Consider the following 20,852-nt stretch of genomic DNA (forward strand, 5'->3'; position numbering starts at 1 on the left):
TTTGTACAGGATGGGGTTCCTGGGAAAGCTGCTCTCCACCATGGGGAAGCAGGTTGTGGGCCCTCCTGTCGAAGCCCACTTTTGGTGGCAGTACCTTGTGCCAAACGTGACACCAAAGCAAAGATTAAACGACAACCTGGAGCTCCCCCCGGACCCTGCTCCTATCACACGGACAGCCTCCATGGCGTCGGGAAGCCCGGAGGAGGAACCCACCGCGCTGCTCCGCTCCATCCAGCCCAGGCCCTACGCGGGAGTGCCAGAGACCAGCTCACCTGAGTGCTTTGTCAAGGGTCAGGCCAGTGAAGTCAAAGAAGCTGAGATACTCCTCTGCTACCAACTTGCTAAATTCGTTACTGTAATTAAAGAGGGAGTAGTCAGCCCTTTCATCAGGGAAGAAGACACTGTCTACAAGAGGAACAGCAGACTGCTGCCTCCTGGCCAGCCCAAACTCCCAGTGACACACTGCAGACGTGATCCCAGACCCAGGGGAATTTCTCCTACCTTGAAATGCTGCTGGGAGACCTCCAAAGGGCCCTAACGTGCCCACAGCCGAGCGCTGCCAGCCCGGGACACCTCAGAACAAGATGTTGGCTCCCAGTGCCCCTCTGCTGTGCTGCCGGCCAGGCAGAGCCTCCTCCCAAACCAGCCAGGAGGAGGAGGAGGCCATAAGGATGTCCTGTGCTCATCAGGCACCTTCTCTCTTAGCTAGTCCTCTGCCATTAGTGGGCATATCCCCTCCTCCTGCTGCAATATTACTGCTCTTCACTCCACATGGGCTCCCGTCCTGCCCTCTCACCACAGCACCTTGCTCGCTTGTCAGATGGATGCCCCTGGGAGCTGGAGCAGAGCTCAGCTGAGCTTCTGGCCCTGCTCATCCCTGAATGCTTCTCCAGAAACCATTCCCCTGCCATGGTTTTGAAGCATTTTGGAGACATGTTGCCTTTAAAGCCAGAATGGGTGCTGTTAAGTTCCTCTATCTACAAAACTCAGATAGCAGAAGTGCAAGAATAATCAATGAATGCTGGCAAGAAATGGGAGATGATCTCAATATGCTCAGCTTTTGCCATATACAATTCCTTTTCCTTCTCCCCTCAAAAAGAAAAGCATATTGCTAAAGGTTGCACATCCACTTTCACCCCAGGACGTTACAGGCAGAACTCATTGCTTTTCCTACAGCATTGTTTCATCTTCTGCTGTGAGGTGGATGCTGCAAAGCCTCTGGCATGGATGCTGTTTGGAAGCATGACACACAGTGGGATCAGGCAGAGCAGTGTGACAGCTCCAGGGGAGAGGTGCGGGATGAGTTTTGAGAGGCAGGACATCTGTATTGGTGCTGGAGTTTGCGCAGGAGACTGTTTCAAAGCCTTAAGAAGCCACAAGGCCTCACACTCATAAAACAATCTTAGAATTTGGGATTGCTAGCTCTGGGAAAGAACATGTCCTCATTGTCCCATGGCCCCCCAGTTAGTCTGTATGAAGCAGTAACAAAATGATTGGTGTGCAGATTCCTGCCAGCTTCCCAGGGAGACTTCTGCACTTGCCCTGAAACTTTACAGCAAGGTGGTGTGAGATACAGAAGATGACCACATGTTTGTGAAAGGAGATGCCACCACATCTTCACCCCTGTGACAAAGAACAAGCAGACCCAAACAAGCCCCAGGCCTCCTCTGGGATTCTCTCAGCTCCAAGTCTGCAGATGACCTCATGCATTGGCTGTGCCAGTGCTGGGAACTCACCAATGCTCTCCCTTCCACAGCTCAGGTCCCACCTTACACATGCAGTTGTAGTCTCCCAGAAGAAAAGGTCTGATTCCTTCTGTTTGGGCCCCTATTTACCAGGTCTTCTGGGAACCTGCTTGGGCACTCTGGGCACTGGGGACACAGCAACAACTGCCATGGACTGCAGCGATCAACAGGGGAGAACAGTATCTGACTCACCCTTCTTAACTCAAGCTTGAAGGACCGGCCTTGCCCAAGACTCCCTAAAGCCAAAATACTGGGCATGTCTATAGCCCAGCACAGATCTTGGGTGTGCTGAATTGCTCTTGAGATGCCTCCACGGCATACACTAGGAGCTACACCCTAATTTACTTACCTAACTAGATCTATAGTCAGGCAGGATGAAGGTGGGTGGGAGCTCCTCTTCACCCCACTCTCCCATCAGGGCAGCCTGGGAAGGTAGGTAGGCCTTGCTGCCTGTCCTTCAGCTCACTGGGTCTTGCTGAAGGCCAGAAGTCCATAGGAATTTGTGACCTCTGGGACAAGTGGTCTGTGCCAGCTGCTGTGGTGCCAACAGTCTTAGCCTGGGTGCCCATCACACCTTCCTGTGCCTCACTTGGTTCCTGTACTTGGAAAAGCTCCAGGCAGGGACTGACAGCTCTGCCGAGGGAACCAGACGGTGTTGCAGGACACATGAAGGCATCCAGTCCCTAGGAAGCAACAAACTCCTATGACTAGCTAGGGGCCCAGTGACATTGACGGGACCCTTCTCCCTGAGCTCCAGAGCCAGGTAACATGCCCCGGGCATGCCTGGGACACAGAGCTCCAACACTAGCCAGGCAAGACAAGCCTACACTAAGGTGGACTTAGGTGCTTGCTCTGGTTTCTTCGTTCAAGAATTGGCCTCCTCTCTGCCAGTCCCAGTCCCTCCTGCAGGAATGCGTGACATTTCCACCATGCAGCTCAGACAGGACAGAGACATCCCCATCGGGATAGCAAGGTGTTTCCCATGGGGACATGTCTGTCATCCTCAGGTTGGTGGCCCTGCCGCACAGCCAGCTTCTACAAACCTTCTCCCACCTTACACCCAGCTTGACGCTTCCTCCCTCTGCCTGGTTTGGGAAGGTCCGGGCATCAAGAGTGCTTACTGACCTGCCTGGGTCACAAGCCACCCCAGGAGTAAGACAGGAGCCCACAGTCTCCTGGGTCAAAAAAAGATTGTACATAAGAAATTTGGCTAAGTAATATTCACCTAACCTCCAGGGAAGGAAAATACGCTGTGTGCCCATGCTGTACTGCCCACGGGACTCTGACAACGCCAGCTCTCAGCGCACTGCGATGCTGAAACTGTGCTCTGCTGCCTGCTCTGCTGCTGCCTGCGTGGTTTGGTGAGCACAGTGCTCTCTCGGGAAACCTTGCAAGGAAGTGCCTGGCACTGCCATCTTCATGGTCGGGCAGCTGAGTCAGTTCAACCACCACCCAGCAAGAGACATGTGGCCGTGGGTAGTGACGGAGCTGAGACAATGCCACAGACAAATCCAGGAACAAGAATCTTCCGTGGAGAGTTCAGTTGCAAAAACACGTGCTTTTCAGGGAGACAAAGGTAATTTCTGGATTTGAGGTTAACTTCACAGAATTGCATCAGCTGGAAAGAAAATATTTGGAGATATCCAACCTCCATTTCCTTGTTCATCAAACCGTTTCTACTTTTTTCACAATGATGATGAATGGTTTGGGGTTTGGTTTAGTTTTTTGTCTTTTTGAGAAAATTGCCAATGTTTAAAAAGGAAAAAAAGGAGTTAAAATGAGTTGAAAAGCTTTAAAATGAGATTTCATTTTTCGAACAACTCTCCTAGCCAGTCAACCTCCTACATGGAGCTGGCTTGGAAGCATCACTTAAACTTACCCTGTTCCCACCACTGTAGGTTGGTCTTACATTGTCTTAAGTGAGCAAGACCAACACACCTATCCTCATCCTTCTTCTTTTCCTGCTCTGCAAACCCACCTGCTCGGTCCAAGAGCCGGCAGCTCTATCTAGTTCTTGTGCTGGGAAATGATTCAGATGTAAAAAACCCAGCTGATCAAAAAAGTTTTCTTTTAAAGGCTGTGTCAATTCCCAAATGTGGGTCACCAAACAGCTTTCCAACGTGTGAGGTTTTCAGTTGAGTGAGGATTGCAGGAACTAGCAAAGGAACACATTCAGAAGCACCACCAGAGACCAATTGCTTGAAACCACCCCCCTCCCCCTTCCGTGAGCTGGTATGGCAAATTTGCAAGAAAGGAGAAGGATGCTAGACCTGAGTCAGCAGCAACAGCAATGCACCTGCTAAAAACAACTACAGCAAAAGAGAAGAACAAGGATGCTCTCAGATGATACAAAGAGCCTCTCTAGGAGATCATTCGTGGGCTCCTTCTGTCCCAGCACTAAGCTGGGAGTCACAGAAAATCCTTGGTACTGAACCTTGGGTATTTGCTGAGGGACAGTTGTGTCCTGCTGATCCAGACAGGAGTGAGACATTTCAAGGACCTAAAAAAAGCCCCCAGCAACACAGGTTATATCGAACCCAGAAGAAGGATGATGGGGATTGGTGTCCTCACACCCACGGGCATCCTAAAATAATCTGTTACTGCTACACTTGTTAATGTTACTCTGTCTCTTAGAAATTTCCCACTTTTGGATAAACACTTTTTATTTCCCTTCTGCCTTACCCAGGCAAATCTACCAGCTGAGGTGCTTGGACCTCCAGTGTGTACCTGGCTTTCCATCAAACCCTTCATGCCATCTATACAGACTGGGTCAGGAGGCACTGCAGCAAGAAGATTTTGGGGTGCAGACATTAAAAATTTGGGGACTGGCAGGGAGCCCAGTGCAAATCCAGGTCCGGATCCCAAACCCTTCAGCCTGGGGATTGCTTTAGGGTGGTCTTGCTGGGCCCTTACCAAGCACAGGAAGCTCTTGGTTCTGGTGGGCAGCAGCCTGGGGCAGTTAATGCCCAATACACACAAGCAATTTGAATGATTCAGATTGCAAGAGCATTGGATTTGGACCAGTTTGAACTGGAAGGATCTCCAACAGCCCCGACTCCATCCAGCAAGCCCTTGTTAACAGCAGGCTTGCCCCTTCCTGTCTTTGTCCTGTCCTCCCAGCACGACCAGTGCTTCCCCAGACCCTCCCCACCACAGCTGTGTTTCTGCTGGCCATGCTCAATGCTGCCATCTCACTCCCTTGTAGGGCTGGCTGCAACCCACAGCCCCACTTACTTTTTCCCAAGCTGGCGTGCCACATCACAGCGCTTGAAACCTTCAAGGTTGTAGAGGCGCTTGGCCAGCCTCTTCGCAGCCTCGCTATCTGCCCTGCAGCCATTCACCAAGGTGTCCGTGCTGCCCTGGTCAAGCTGCTCCGTGCTGCCCATGTCGGAATCAGAGTCTGACAGCGCGTCTTTCAAGCTGGCATCACTACACAGAAACAAGAAATAATTCAAGGAGCAGCAACATGACTTGATGAAACCCCAAAAATTTCCATATTTTGATTTCTTCTTGTCCTACCAAAAAATATGAAAAAATAAGAACACATTTGTTAACTGGACATTGGACAAACCCTCTTTCATTTCAGGTCAAATGAAATAGAACACTTTAATTTCAAATTTGTAGAAAAAGATTGAAGAGAAGGTGACTTCTGCTTAGAAATGAGGACATATCCGTTCAAAGCAACCAGTCCCAACACCTTTTTAAGCTTCCTCTCTTTCTGTTGGTATGGAAAGGGATACCAAGCTCTTTCAGAGCTGTGGACATTCAGGAAATCTTGGGGATAGACAGTATGCTTTTCAGTTCAGATTATTTGCCAAGGATGAGAAACTGCACTTGTACAAGTCATGCCAATGGGACCAACGGCAGACCTGCTGTTGGTGGTGGGCTGCTCTTCTCCCAGCTGCCAGCTGGCATCGTGGGCAGCTGTTCCCACAGACAACACGCTGAGCAGCCCCACTGGCACCATGAGGTGGGGCTGCGTGTCCCAGTTTAAGAGCAGGGAGGACTCAGACAGAGGCCTGCTGGGGACTGGCTGGTTTAATGCCGTGAGACCTTGGTCCTCAGCTGCAGTCCTAACCTGCAGGTAGGAGAATTTTTCCTATTGGTGTTCAGCCTCTCTGCCATGACAGCACATGAAAGGAAGCACAAGGAAAAAAAGCAACTCCATCTCTATCATGTCCTCTGAGCCATGCTCCTGGACTGGGGCTCCATAAGACAAGAAGCCCTTTGACCAAGGAACTCCCAGCCTGCCTTACCTGATGGAGTTAATGATCTTGGTGGCATCTTCCTCTGACCCTTCCACATGGAACCCATTGGGGATACTCTTCAGGGACAACCGGCTCAGCACGTTCTCCGACCTGCTGCTGGTAATTGAGTGCCTGAGAGGGCTCCCAAAATCGCCCTCCGCTGGCTTTGCTGCTGCCTGCTCTTCCTTATCAGCAGCCGTGTGGTGAAGGGCTTCTCTCTGCTGGGCTGCCAGTTTCTGCTCCAAGAGCTCTGGGCTTTCTTTGACCCTTTGCTGGATCAATGGGGTGAGTGGGGCCTCAAAACTGACACAGCTGTCTGTCTCATCTGTGAGAGAGAGGACGTCCAAAGAGTCCAAGCTGCTGTAGTATGTACCCTTCATAAGGTCAGACTCAACGATCTTCTCAAAGGTCGAGCTGAACCCATCCCTGATGTCTTTGAATTGAAAATGATCCTTGTCATCCTCACTGCAGCTCAGCTTGGCATCTCCAGAAGCAAACCTGGACCAAAGGGGGAAATGTAGAAAATACTGTCAAGGTAATTGCTTGCACTGTTCCACTTGGAGCTAGGAGGCAAGAGAAGAGGCAGAAATGGATGCTGTGATTATAGCCCCTCTGGACCTTTCTGTGGTATAACCTGCCTGTTTCCCAATTTTATTACAAGCTTCTAGAGCTGAAAAAGGCAGAGGTTTATGACAAGCAATCCCAGGGGCCCAGCCAACCCTTAATTTGGTCATGCCCCAGTAAAAAGCCATACCTGTGAACTGGAGATGTTTGCATCTGACACCTGCTACTGGATCCACTGCCAGAATGGATTTAATCTGCCCATTATCTGTCCCTTCAAGTGCTCCAATTATGGCTACTTCAAAAGCATGAAAATACTTAAGATCAAGGACATTTCATCTAACTTTGGATGTCAGCAGCAAATGTCCTTGATCCCTTTTATTGCAAAGAAAAAGCAGAAGCTTTTAGGGAGCAATTCGCATGCTGTATGTTAAGCCTTTGTTCTTAGATGAGGCACCCTAGAAGTGCAAGGCACCCTACAAATAGTTTTCTCTCCACTGAGAGGGATGTAAAGGTGATGGGCACACATCCAGGCAGGGGAGGCTCCATGTCGCTTTACAGCTAGCATGTGAGATTCAGGCACAGCATCACAAACATGACAGGCTGTAAAATGCATGAACCTACAAGCCTATGTTCCATGCTTCCAGGTAAGCATGCACGACTCTCAGCAATCCCAACTCTGTTTGACTTGGAATGCAGGGGCATTCATTCCAGTGTACATCTCAATACGAACCCACACTGGGAGAATTCATCTGAGTCAAACCCAGCAACACCTGCTGTGCTGGGAGCCCTGGAGAGCTGGGAGGGCTCAGCCCCTCCTGGAATAGACCAGGCTTCAAGGATCTGCCTAAAACACCCTGGGTTTCTCAGGTGAAGCTGCCTCCCACTTCCAGCAGACACTGCTGTCATTTGCTTTGTCAGAACCAGGCATTTCATGCTGTGATACAAGTGAAAGCTAGGGGAACAGTAAGCTGTTTTTCCTCTGCCTGTGATGGAGTTAGTTAACTTTCTTCATAGCAGCACATATGGTGCTGTGGTTTGGATTTGTGCTAAAACAGTGTTGATAATGCACCAACGTTTTATCTGTTACTTAACGTGCCTGCACAGTGTCAAGGCTTTCTCTATTTTTTGCTCCCCAGCAAGTAGGCTGGGGGTAGGCCAGAGGCTGAGAGGGGACACAGCTGGGACAGCTGATCTGAATTGACCAAAGGGATATTCCATGCCATATACTGTCATTCTCAGAAAAAAAAATACAATAAAATAAAATTAAAAAGTGGGTTTGGTCTTTCAAAGTAGCCATTGCTCAGAGACTAGCTGGACATCGGTCTGCTGCTGGGAGGTGGTGAGTGATTGCTTTTGCACCACTTGGTGGGGAGTTTTCTCTCTTTCCTTCACTTATTAAACTGCTTTTATCTTGACCCACAAGTCTTCTTGCTTTTGCTCTTCTGATTCTTTCCTCCATCCCACAGGGGAAGGAGGTGAGCAAGTGCAAGGATAGGTGCTCAGTTGCTGGTTGCAGTCAACACACTGCACCTCCTCACTATGGTCGTCTCAGTTTGGAAACCCTGTGTCAGCATCACGACTGTGCCTAGTGCCTCTCCTAATGAGCATAGCCTCGCTTTGCAGCAGTCTACGTTTCCCTGAGATGAATTCTGGGGGTGGAATAGGGATGAGCAAGTTTCCTGTGCCAGCTAAGGAGATGCTGTACCTGTGCATGGCCAAATGCAGCTGCTGTTAGTAATGTTTCCTACAGGGTGCCAGCGACAGCCCAATCCCAGTCTTGCAGAACATCACCTGGCATAGAAGAGATTGGAAATGGACCTTGGGAGGTAGTGGCTCTAGCACAGAGGCAGCACAGCACTTGTGAGCCAGACATGGCAGAGCCATGTCAGTGTTTCCTAGGAGTGCTGACACTTCTCAATGCACTTTACAAATCAGCTCAGTCTTTTAGGTGGGGAAACTGAGGCACACACCACACTGCATGGAACTGGTCATAGCAAAAGTAAAGAGGGGTAGAGAGATATAGCCTTGTACCCTGTCTCCACCAGCAGACAGCAGAGAACAGGGAAAGCAAAGCAACCTCCCCCTGACAGCCCCCACAACCCCCCAGCTATCTGCAGCTTACAGATGCCCTGATCCAGAGACATTCAGCCCATTTTGTCCAACAGACAGAGGCTCCGTGGTTTCACGGTGGAGATGGACCCCTGAACATCACTGCTGTGCCTGGGCAGAGACTCAGTGGAGCCCTGAAGCCAGGTCTACTCGTACCATTACAGGGTCTGGGGTGCATACTTCCTTCTCTCAAGGCAGGAGGGATCTGCTGTATTTCCACCGCACAGCTAAGCACGTAGCAAGGAGGGAAGGCTGCCTCTTGAGCAGGGAGCAGGTTAATAAGGTCCTGAATTTACTGGCCCATATATACCGATGTAGTCTCATCCATTCCTGGAAGCCCCAGCCCTTCAAAATGCCTCAGGCAGGGTGGAAGATAGCTGGCCATTTCAGGACACAGTGGCCCTAAGGTCTAGGGAATATACACCTTGCCACCAATGATAACACACCCAATCTGGGAACCATCATCACCATTTTTGTGAGGAAGCCAGTTCTCATGGCCAGCACAGGATACACCGTGCCCAAGCGGTGATGCTCACATGGACTGGCTGTCCTCCAATACCCTCATCAGCATGGGCAGCAAGAACTCAGCATTTACCTGAGCAGTAATTCCAGGCAGCAAAATGGGACCTGGCATCCCTTCACATAGGGAAGTCCTCAAGGTTATCACCCTTGTTTGCTACAGACTGTGTGTTTAAAGACCCAGACCTCCAGGATAGGAGGTTCTCTGCCAACAAGGATCTCCTTACCCCAAGAATCCACGACAACCACAACAGTCATAGCATGAGAGGGGATACAGTGGACAACTAACAGAAAAGCAGTGTAAGGAGGGAAGACTCCAATGACAGAGGTGCACATAGCCCCATTGTGGCAGTGGGCACAAGTCAGCTACCAGACTTCTTGTCCCCCATCTCTGAAAGATAAGTGGGAGGATTTGAACAAAGGTAGATTTTTTTCTGCTTCTAACATACCAGGGCAAGAGCCATTGAAGAGGAGAGGACAAATCAGTGCTTTCAGGTTTCTTATTTCTCAGTATTCCAAGAGTATGAGGAACCCAAGCGGGTCAGGGTCCCATGAAGTGGCTATGCCACACTATCTTCCCGTCTTCATGATGCTGGATGCCAGGCCAACGGGTTGGTGAGCTGCCGCAGGAAGAGGGGAACCTGGCACAGCAGGGAGCAGGACAGACTTACCTGAAGGGCTCTGTGAGGAGGAAGACAACCATGAGGTTCATGAGACCTCACAGGCCCTGACAAACAAGCTTTTGAATGCTTTGAACGTACCCTCTGATGTCTGAGCCATCGGAGACGCTGTTTTCAAACCTAGCTCTGCAACTACATGGCTAAAAGCTTACATGAATCTGTAGACCCACATAATCCCTTGATTCCTGGAGCTCAGGGCTTAAGAAAACTCTCACCCAGTTCATCAGAGCTGGCCATGTAGCAAACCAGACATAAGCAGAAATGAGGCAGACAGCAGCAGCTCCAAGTATCTGCTGCAGCCCCAAAGCCCCTCATCCTCAGGAATGCTTGTCTTTACAGATCCATCCATCCCCGCAGGGTGAACTGCAGTGCCTGGCCATGATTTTGTGTACAGAAAAGATCCCCTCCTTCCACAAAGCAGGAAGAACTTAAAAAACTTCATCCCCTTGTGACAGGAAGGACTTTACAGCCTTAATTGCACCCAGCAGTGGGAATAACAGACCTGCCTCGGCAGCTTGTCCCGTTGCCAATCTTCTTGCAACAGCCTCAATCCCCAGTGAATTTCCATGTCCCCTCCCCTACAGACCATCTGTGTCCTCCCCACACCAAGGAAAAACCCTGGGCCTTTGTGGTTTGCCCAGGTCCTACAAGAGAACCATCACACCGCCCCTCAGCCTGCACTGCTTCACTCCCATCACCAGCATGTCTTTGTGCAGGAGCACCCATGCCGGAGGGCATGCCCTGGGGTTTGGCGCACAGCATGTGTTTCCAGGGGTGCTGTGCACTGCAGCTGTGTCTGTAGGTATTCTCCTTGCTGCTTCTGGGTATCAAGCCCATCAAGAGCCATCAAGCCATGCACCTCCTGGACATTACTTAGCAGGTCCCACATTGCCATAATCCGGAGCCAGACAGCTCCCGCTCTCGCGCCACACTGAACAAAGTTATTGCCATTAGCTGGTTCACACCACAGAGCTTGTATTTTCCAGCCCTTTATTTATCCCTTGAGTCAAAGTCATACAGCAGGCAACAAAGTGAGAAAATCTGTGTCCCTGCAAATGCCCCAGCAAAGGCCATGTGGGACAGGCTGCAGAGACCAGGGCAGGAGCTGAGGTCCTGGATGGGTCAGTGGGCACCAACAAGTCAGGCACATCACATCTCTCCTTCCGTGGTCCCAGAGAAGACGGAGGACAAAGAGACTTTCCAGCTTTCTACCTTTCACCAGCCCAGGAGCACATCTAATTCAAGCAAAGCCAGGCTAAGGTGGGAGACAGCAAAAGACCTCGTTCGTGTGAAGGAACCTGGCATAGCCTCCCCACAGATAAGTGTCATGTACTTATTACACAGCAGGGAAGGCAATTGCTTTACTTAAATAAGGAGCCGTATATTTATTTGCATTGTAATCACAAGGTTTTGTAAGCGTATTGAAGTAGCACTGTATCTAATTGCCTGTGCTGCTTTCCCCAGTCATCTCTGAAATGCTGTTTTATTGCTTACAGCAAGGCGTGCAGAGCAATGCACTTGGTTATTATTGCAACTGAACCGTACTGGATTTTTATGCACTGAGTTGTTTACATTTCACTTCTTGCTGGTTAATTAGTTGTAATAAAGTAGAACCTAGTTTGCTCTGTTGGTGGAGTGCGGAGGCCTGTCAGACGACATGATGGAAATCAGGACTTTCTTGCCTGTGCACTGCAGGCTTTCTGCAAAGTTTTTCCAAAACTTTATTTAATGGAATTTTAATTGCTCAATGGCTATATGTTGCCATGGGAGAAAACGTGTGGGCAAAGGCAGCAGTCCCAAACCTGCAAGCACTAGGTGCATCTACAAGCCAAATGTGGGTATTCCTCTATTAACAAGTTTGACCTTTTTTTATGATTTCATGGAGCCGAAAGCAGAGAACACCATTACTGGTGAAGCTCTCAGTTTGACTGCAGAGCTGCAACCTCTCTGAGACCAGCAGGGCCAATATTGGGGGCTTCTGGGAAGCTGAAAGACCTCTAGGCAACATAGCCACAATGATCGGAAAAGGGAGCTTTGACAAATGGTATATTGGCATGCTAATAGATGCCATGGGACAAATTGGAAAGGGGGTAAAAGGGATTCAGTTAACACAAAGCTTTGGCTTTATTTCCTTGACCTTTTAAACAACCATTTCCTGCATAGACGCACTAATTTACCTTCAGCGGGGCAATCATGGTTTCTTTGTCCAGATTCACCACGGAGTTGATGACCTTGGATAACTTTTCCCCCTTTAATTCTCCATTGGTTCATCGGTAAGAGCAAGACTAAACCCCTTCTCGTAAAGTACTTTAAGATCCAGGGACAAAATGCATCATAGGAGCACCAACATGCAGATGATAAGTGATTTTTTCCCCAGGAATGAATAGCTGACTGCTCATTGGTACAATATTAGGCCAGAGACAGAGAAACCCCAGGTTCTCCTACATCCAGAATGGGTCATAACAGAAACAGCAACATACCAAAGAGGAGTAAAGAAAGAACTGGGGAAACTCAGAGATGATGCAGGATGACAGTGACCTCTCAGTGCCTTGGTACATCTGTCAGCTTTGTTACTCCTGCCCCACATTGATCTAGGAGAGCCAGACAGTCAGCTATGGTCAGGATAGATCAGCTCCATGCTGTCTTTTGCTCAACCACGTTTCTGCCATTTAGCCTAAAGATGGGCGGTCAAAGTACTAAGGAACGCAAACACAGCAAGCTAACCCAGTCCCTAAGCAATAAGTGGTTTCCCAGGTTTCTGCTCTGTTGAAGTTTTCCAGCTGCCCTTCTGCCTTTGAATATAGTGTGTCACTTGTCCCTTGTGCATTCAGCTTGCCAAAATACTTATTTGCTATACAAGTGAATATGTTTAGAGCATAAGATCATGGACTGAGCACGCAAAGCCCAGTCAGGTTGCATCATGTCCAAAGCCTCAGCCTGCCACTTCTCCCAATTCATGCCCTAGTACCTTAAAATAATTGCACTTCCAGTGACTGTAGCAGCATTCCCTGACCACTCTTAGCTTCATCTTGAACTCACTATCTCTGCCAGGGAGCCACATACCAAGCAAATACGATTCCCTTGCAACCTGAGAGAGTTGCAGACATCTAAGTCCTGACTGCACAGCCTACACAGCTCGTGGCACCTGCCCGGGGGTGGCCTCCCCTAGCTCTCTGGACATCAGCTGCCTGCATTGGACACTCTTCTTCTTCCATACCTTCAGCTGTGCTTGTTGAAACAGTGCTGCTCCTTCTTGCTGGGGACCTTGGGTAAATCAAACCACCACCTCTTCGTAGAGAAGCCTGTTCAGCACTAGAGATGCAATGAATTAGGGATGCCTGTTGTCAGCCCACACGCTGTGTGGCTTCCCAGCTCTGCTGACACTCCTGCCAGCGCCCCGAACAAATGGCTCAGCCTTAAGCCTGCACTGGACTAAAACTAGGAGGCGATTCAGATGCATCTCTTGGCCAGCCTGTCCCTTTCACACCTTCTCCTCTTAAGAAGGCCATGCTCCTCTGTGACAACTTCTGCTGCTCTTCTCCAGCCCCCTCCTGCTTGCAGTATCTCTCCCATGCCAGGGCAGGTATGTAGGCAGGGCCATAAGATTCACAGCAGCCATAAAGTCCAGATGGCTATAATACAGATCCTAGATGATTTCTGGTGGCCAAGGAAGCATCTGTACTCCTCCCACAGGAATGGCACGGGAAGCACCCCGCCTTATCCCTGTGGCTGGTTATTTCCCTTCACTCCCAACCTGCAGAGCCCCAGGGAGTCTAGGCATTTGCAGAGCCATAAAATCATCTGTGGACACTGCACCAGTATGAGTGTCCCCCAGCCTGGAGAGTTCTCTCATGAAAACAGGCTGCCAGTACAGAGGGGCATTATACACGTGCTGGTTTGTCTCAGGCACTTGAGAGCAGGATGACACTTGTGTCTCTCATCTCTCACTGCTATGCCTGTGCCACCCAGGCACTGGTAACAGCTGCCACAGGTGCAGCAGGGAGCAAAGCTCAGTGCCTTGCCCTCTCTTACTAGCGGCACGGTCCTTGGGATGCAAAGCTGTAACCAGCTAGCGCAGGGTCTGCCAGAGCAAGCCATCCTGCCACGGGCTTCCAGGATATACCAGGCTCCTGGACAAGCCCCACTCCTCATCGTCCCCCGGCTGTCGTGCTTGTCCTAAGTTATCTCAGGTAACTCTGCCATAAGTGCTGCAGCTGACTCTCTAACTTGCAAGTGGGACACCCCCAAAGTGAGCACATCCAGCACCCAGCACTCTGGAGATCCCAAAAGCTTCTCCTTCACTTTAGTGACTCTGTAGGCAGACACTGGCTCTAATCACAGTTTTTCTACATTTGTAACAGGGAAAAGCAGTATGAGAAGCCCAGAGAGAAAAAGAGTGAAAAGCCACAGTCAGCCATGAAAGCAGCTGCAGCTTTTTAAACTGATGAGTTACACATGCAGCAGAGTAACTTGAACCAAGGAGGCCTGAGAAACAACACACGGAAACCAGCACTGAGCCAACGTTACAACAGCTTCACACTCACCCGAGCTGCTCCTCCGGCTCTTCGGCGCTTAGAGCTTCTGAAAAGCCCAGGACACTGTGCCACCGCTCCTTGCTGATGGCCTCACTAGGTATCTCCTGGGCGGGGGAGTCCTTCTCCCCTGAATCCATGCTGCTTTGGCTGGGCATGCTGCCGTCCTGCTGCTGCAGCGGCATCTGCTCCTGCCCCACAGCCAGCTCTGCGTCCATGCCGTTCGCCAGCACCGGCCTGTCCTCACGGCCGCTCTCGCTGGTGGAGTCTGTCCCCGGTCCCTGCTCACCCTGCCTCTCACCCAGCTCCGCTGCCGCTTGCAGATGTTCGTTCCCCTGGCCCCTGTGCTGCCCCTCTGCTCCTCGGGAGGGTTGAGCATCATCCCGGGGGCTGGCTCTCCCGCTGGCAGGCTCCGGAGGCTGGCTGAGCTGCTCGTCTCCATCGCTGCAGGCCAGCGTGGCCAGCTTCGAGCCTGAGGAATGCAGCTCTTGGCGGTCTGCAACAGACCATGGAAAGTGGCTGTTCTCGCTCATATTCCGTTTGTTCTCCCAGCGCTTACGGGCTCCCTCCCCACGCTCAGCTCCGGCTCGGTACTACCTACAACAGAAAAGAAACCACGTCATGAGCGCCCACGAGGGCTGTCAGAAAGGCATGGATTTGTCGACAGCATCTCAGAAGGGCAGCAGTTTGAAGCAGAGCACAGGAAAATGCCCCCCACCCTCTCAATCCCTCAATATAAAAGCAAGAAAGGACTATACTGGGGTTTACTGCTTTTACAAAGATTAGTGCTCATTACCCAGCACAGCGAGATCTGGAGAGGAAAATCTGCTGTTGTGGTCCTGAACCGTTAGGGGCCCAGGCACCCACCTTCTCCTGCTCCTCTCAGACATCCCCAGCCCGAAGCTCAGGGGACCCGGACTCTGCAGGCTGTTGATGCCCCAGCTGTGGCAGCAGCTGCCCAGGGCTGGGGACGGGAACGTGGTACGGCTGCTTTTCCCAGGCTGGCTACCAGGGTGCTATTCCCAAGTACTCCCTGCCTGCCAGAAATAGGAGAAATAGGGGAAATAGGAGATAGGTGTGGATTTTTTTAAATACTTCTAAGCAGTTGTGATGTGCCAACCTGTGTGAGTCTCCCTGCTGACTTCACATTTCTGCAGAGCTTCTTGCCTGCCAGAGTAACACTTTGCTTTTCCTGACACACAAGTACTGCTGAAGGGTGTCATAAGTTGCCAGCTAAGACTCTGGCAAAAGCATCCTTATTGAATACACTCTGGGACGCTCTCTCTGTAGGGCAAGGAAAGGACACTGTGTTGCACCAAATGAGACGAGCAGCTTTTTGATAAAAAACCAGGGATTATACATCACCTCTGAGAACCCCTGAGGGCGCCCAGATGTCAGCAATGGACTCTGGGTGCTCTGACTTGCTGAGCTGCAGCTCTCATTAGCAGTAAAATCATTAATTGCTTGCCTAGTGCAGGGCTCTACTAATTCTTGGTAACAAGAGGTGCTGGGCTGCAGCCACCTCTTCTCTTACAACTCCTCACTTTGTGCAGATGATGGAGACATCAGCAGCCTCCTCCCTGCTGTTGATTCCTCTGCACCTGGGCAAGGAGCAAGGGAAAGGTGGGATTTGACCCCAAACACCCACCTATGACCTGGGTATGGACAGATCCACATGGGTACGTACTGAGCTGCTGGCTGAGCAGGACCGATCTCAAGGGGAGCCCAAATGCTGTGCTGACTTTGCTCCAGCCCCACAGCCCAGGCAATCTTGGACCCAGGATCTGGCCCGCTCTCCATGTCCTGCTCCACGCAGTGGGGGACATGGTGGACTGGGGAGTTCAGAGCCCTGCATGGGATGGGTTTGGGAAGAACCACTCCTCGAGGGCTGCACATGCCACAGTCGTGAAATGGTGCAGGTCCCTCCTCGAGGCAGTGATGACAGTTTTACCTCTTCTCCACGTGCATCCGTGTGCATCCCTCGCTGTCACAGAGCACGCAGCATCCCCGCACCTATCGCACTAGGCGCAGCCAGGTGCTTCTGACAGATGCAGGATCCCTGCCTGCAACAAGGAACCAGAGAAAGTGAGACCCAGGCCACACAGGATAACCCCACCGATCTCCTGCCACCCGGCTGCTGCTCCATATCGGGCTGTGTTCCAGACCCATTCCATGGCCCATTCTTTGCAGAGCATTGCAAGCAGTCTTCCCCCTGCACACCCTGGTCCTCCCTGGTTTTCAGCCATGGCAGTGCAACAGCCGACTGAAGGAGTAATTCTTAGAAAGGGCTTCTTACTTCTTTCTTTATGAAGTCCCCCCTTGACCAAATAAAGCAGAGCAAAGAGACTATGTGGTTGCAGGTTTCAGGAGAAAATTGATGATGAGCCCACTGAATGTCCAATTTCATCCACCAGATCCATAGAGGGAGACACTTGTGTTGCAGATGGATCCCCCCCCAACAGTCGTCCCAGCCCCATCAACAAACCGAGAGCCAGGTTAGAGGCCTGTGAGTTAATTGTAAGCAAATCTGAACTATCAAAATCATTAATGCAGCAACATTTCCCTTGCAGATTGTACAATGCAGACAGGCAAGGGGACAATGATGCGTCTCCACGAGGTGACTCCAGGCTAGAGAAGCATGTCTGGTCACCATAGACGGTGTGTCATCTACAGACAACCGCCTGACCCAGCCGGCCAGGTCTGCTATAGTGTTGTTGGAGACAGACATACAGGGCACCATTCCTGTGCGTCTACCTCAGGCTGGGTGGATCAGGCCCTAGACGTGCCACCTGCTTTCCAATGGCTGAAAAGAGACCATGGAGGAGCTTGGCAGCAGATAGCTGTGTCAAGTGCCTGTGGAGGGATCTGCTCACACCCTCTCTTGGGCTTGCCCCCGCAGGCCTTTGGCCTCTCTCTCAAGAGAAAGGCCAGCCTAGACTTCCTGGGAGACCAGCACATCAGCCTCCTGCAGCCCAGCATCCCACCCACAGGAGCTGAGACCTCCCAAGGAAGGTCAAAATAAGCCCCTGGGACAGTCCTCAGGTTTGCACATGCAGGCAAAGTCTTCTCTTGCTTGTCCTTCTGCCATCCTCACTGAAGAGGAAAGACCTGCAAATCTCTTTCCCACCAAGTCCAGGACAGAAAATCAGTCCCAGGCACTTGGTCTTCCCACGCACCAACAGCAGGGCCAAGCCAACCAGCATCTTCAAGGAATTTACCTGCAAAACTACCAAGACTCTCCTGAGCATGATGACACTGTAATCTCAAATAATACTGAAAACCTAACCTGGGCTAAATTTTTACTTTCCCATAGTGAATGCATAATACAGACATGCAACACAGAGCCAATGCTCAAATCTTTGGAGGAAGCTTTCCAGCAAAGCTTTGCCGGCCTTTTTCTTAATGTGAGATGAATAATGTGGCTTTTTCAGGTACAGTTTTTTTAAAACCAGCCAAAGGGTTTGGGCTGAAATTTCCCACTTCCCTGCCATCCATCCAAAAACTTCACTAGGAAGGAGAGACCCCACCCAAGCTAAATTCCAGTCAAATAGCTAAAGCTTGGCATAGCTACATGCAACCAGAAAACAGGAAGCTAAATGCAGTTAGGAGACGGGCCTGAGTAAGAAATGTTGGCAAACCTTAGTAACTGTGATGTCCCATCCCTCCCTCCTAACTTTAACCAACTTATACTATTAATATAAAAAAATTAATATTTCTGTTATTACGTGTAAACTACTGCATTATGCCTACTCTGTTTTACCCTCTGTGAAGTCTAACTGGGGCATTTATGGTCTGGAAGAAGGGCTGAGGAGTCAACAGTTAAAACTCTTAGGCATGCTCTTCCTTGGCTTGGGTTCCCGCTGGAGAAGAGGCACTGGGGAAGCCCCAGGAGGATGCATGCACAGACTGTTGCTGAGCCAGGAAGACAATCAGCTCCCAGCTTCCAGTGTACCGGTCTGAGCAGAGCCAGGAGGAGAGATCCAGGCCTCTCGCTGCCTCCTGACCCCTCTGAGATTTGTATGTCTCCTGTTGGATCCATCCTCTGTGGCACACACATGGATGGAGGCTGTCATGTGCACCTGAGGTCTGCAGGCAAGCTGAGTGTCTGTGAACCCATGACAAATTACCCAACATGTCACTAGCTACTTGACTCATGCTTGCGGTGACAGTCACTTGAAGCACACCCAGGTTATGGGTGGCTGAAGCTTCCCAGAAGCTCCAGAGGAACTGGAAGGTTGGGTTGGAATGGGTCCTGGCTCTATTCCCAGCTGCTTATGGTGATGTCTTGTACTGAAGTCATGCAACTGACTCCTGCCACACTCAACCACGCAACCTGGCCAGAGTGTCCCATATTAGCTACAGAGGGTCCCTCCCACTCTACAGCCCCATGAGGCAGCCATATGTGGTAGGGCTCATCTGTGAACTGCGACCTTCCCCAGCTATGTGGGGTAGGTACATGGGCAAAGGGAAGAGGAGACAGGCTGCGATGCCACAACTTGGACTCAAAAGAGGACAACCAAGGGTGGAGAAGCCAGTTGCAACTTTGTACAGCTGCCTCCAGCAAATAGCTGGAAGGTTACCGGTGATGCATGGAGTCCAAAGACAGACTCTTACTGCCCTTGTGTTAGCTCTGAGAAAGCACCAAGGTGCAGCTGAGTCTCTGGCCCAAAGCAGCCACAGCTTCAACCAGGCCACTGGGAGAGGACACACTGCAGCAGTGGGGGAAGGGGTGGGGATGGCATTTAGAGGTCCCTCTCTGGGGCTCCTTTCCATTGCCCCAAAGCAGTACAGTCTGGCAGACAGGAGGCTGAGCTGGACTGCAGGCTGATATTCCCCATGTCCCTGCTCGTTTATTTTTTTGTTTCGGCTTTGCAAAGCACTCTCCGACACAGGTAAAGGCTGGAAGGTGATATCTGGATTCCCACCAGTGGATTTTCACACGACCATTAGTCCTGCCCTTTCTGCAGGCTCTGGCATCCTCTCAAGTGACTGCTGCTTCCCTAGGTCCTGTGGGTGGGGTGGGCATCCCATGCACATCCACTGCTCCCAGCCTCCAGCAAATATAACGTGAGTTAGCATACAGGAAAAGGGCCTGGCAAGAAAAGGGAATGACCTGGCACATGTCTGGGCCAGGACTGTTCACACCGATGGCTGCTGTGGCCCTGCTGAGTTGTAGACAGTTGTTAAGCTGCAGTTCCATGATTTGGACCAGACCAGCTCTGTAAGGCCCACATAAGCAGAAGACCATGGATTCATGCTGGAAAGAGGCTATTACTTCCATAGAAAAGGCTAAGGGAAGCCCAGGCATCCACGATCCAGTACTAACCATAGCATTCCATCTCCTCCCCAGTGCTGGGGCTTGGTGCTTCCACCACCATATGGGAGAGAGGCAGAAGGGACTGAGGGTCCCACACCCTGTGCCCCTCTGACGCTGCCCTTTCTTGCAGGCCAGATCCAAGCAAGTCTACTGCGATTAGCTTAATTTATCAGAATCCCGGCAACACCAGCCCACCACGTGCCACGTGCCCAGTGCCACAGGATAGTGATGCAGGACAGCCACCAACTCGCCTGCTCCAGCCCCGCTCTGCCCCCAGGGTCCTGCATGGCCCCTGGACCATGAGGAGACGGGGCAGGGTTCGTTGTGGGGAGGAGAGCAGAAATGCCCCGTCACCTACTTTGGGATGATGGCTGGATTTGCAGCGGGGTCAGAGATGCTGCAAAGTTTTCCCTGATTGTGTGAGGGGCTGGAAACCACACAGCAGTTCTTTCAGGGACTGGCTCTGGAAGATTCCCAGCTTTTGTTGAAGCTGAATGGCTGGTGGGAAATTATTTATTTTTAATTTTCTTTGCTGCGTTAGCAACTGGAAAGGCTCCCACTTCAGTTTTGTGTAACTGCTTGGCTGCTGCAACACAGGAAGGCTTGGAGAAGACTCCTCCTGCTTAGTCGAGCATGAGTTTTTCCTCAAGCTCACACCGAGCTGGGCTGCTTTGTGCTGCAGCCTTACTTCGCCTCGCTGTTCCACATCCTGTTCCCTCGGCCTTGGTGGAGACGGGGCATCAGGTCCTTCGTGAGGGCTCCGTCCTCACCATGGCACTGCAAGGATGTCTGGGGGCTGAGCAGGAGGCACAGGGACAACACGGATGGGAAGGATGCATGCTGATGTGGGTGAAGGAGGTGAAGGAGGTGAAGGAGAAAGCGAGCTGATTCTGTGCTCATCTGACAGCCTCAGAGTCAAGATCAGAGAGTGGGGTGTCGGAAAGGGGAAGGGGAAGGGGAAGGGGAAGGGGAAGGGGAAGGGGAAGGGGAAGGGGAAGGGGAAGGGGAAGGGATGGCCAAGCAGGCTGCCTGCTCTGAGATATGCTGGGGTGCAGACGCCAGGGGAATCAGGGCACTGGGACCTTGCATCTGCTTGCTGTGCAGCGTCTGAGTCTGGAAGATGCAGGGCAGAGCAGAAC

General features: G+C 51.1%; 1 protein-coding gene across 6 annotated transcripts in view; it reads right to left on the reverse strand.

Moving 5' to 3' along the window:
* PSD2 (pleckstrin and Sec7 domain containing 2) overlaps window positions 1-20,852 on the reverse strand; it is a 91,321-nt gene that overhangs the window by 30,423 nt on the left and 40,046 nt on the right. For 4 of the 6 annotated variants that reach the window (XM_075766544.1, XM_075766539.1, XM_075766540.1 and 1 more), the window contains 5 exons: window positions 16,348-16,459; window positions 14,409-14,993; window positions 6,002-6,490; window positions 4,980-5,174; window positions 273-353 (listed from right to left, as the gene is read on the reverse strand). In XM_075766544.1, coding sequence (XP_075622659.1) covers window positions 273-353; window positions 4,980-5,174; window positions 6,002-6,490; window positions 14,409-14,929 — 1,286 coding nt within the window. In that variant the 5' untranslated portion in view covers window positions 14,930-14,993; window positions 16,348-16,459. The remainder of the gene's footprint in view (window positions 1-272; window positions 354-4,979; window positions 5,175-6,001; window positions 6,491-14,408; window positions 14,994-16,347; window positions 16,460-20,852) is intronic. The other 2 variants (XM_075766542.1, XM_075766541.1) reach the window with 1 other exon arrangement.

Source organism: Balearica regulorum, chromosome 14 (assembly GCF_011004875.1).
Source record: "Balearica regulorum gibbericeps isolate bBalReg1 chromosome 14, bBalReg1.pri, whole genome shotgun sequence".
In the NCBI taxonomy this organism is placed as follows: domain Eukaryota; kingdom Metazoa; phylum Chordata; class Aves; order Gruiformes; family Gruidae; genus Balearica; species Balearica regulorum.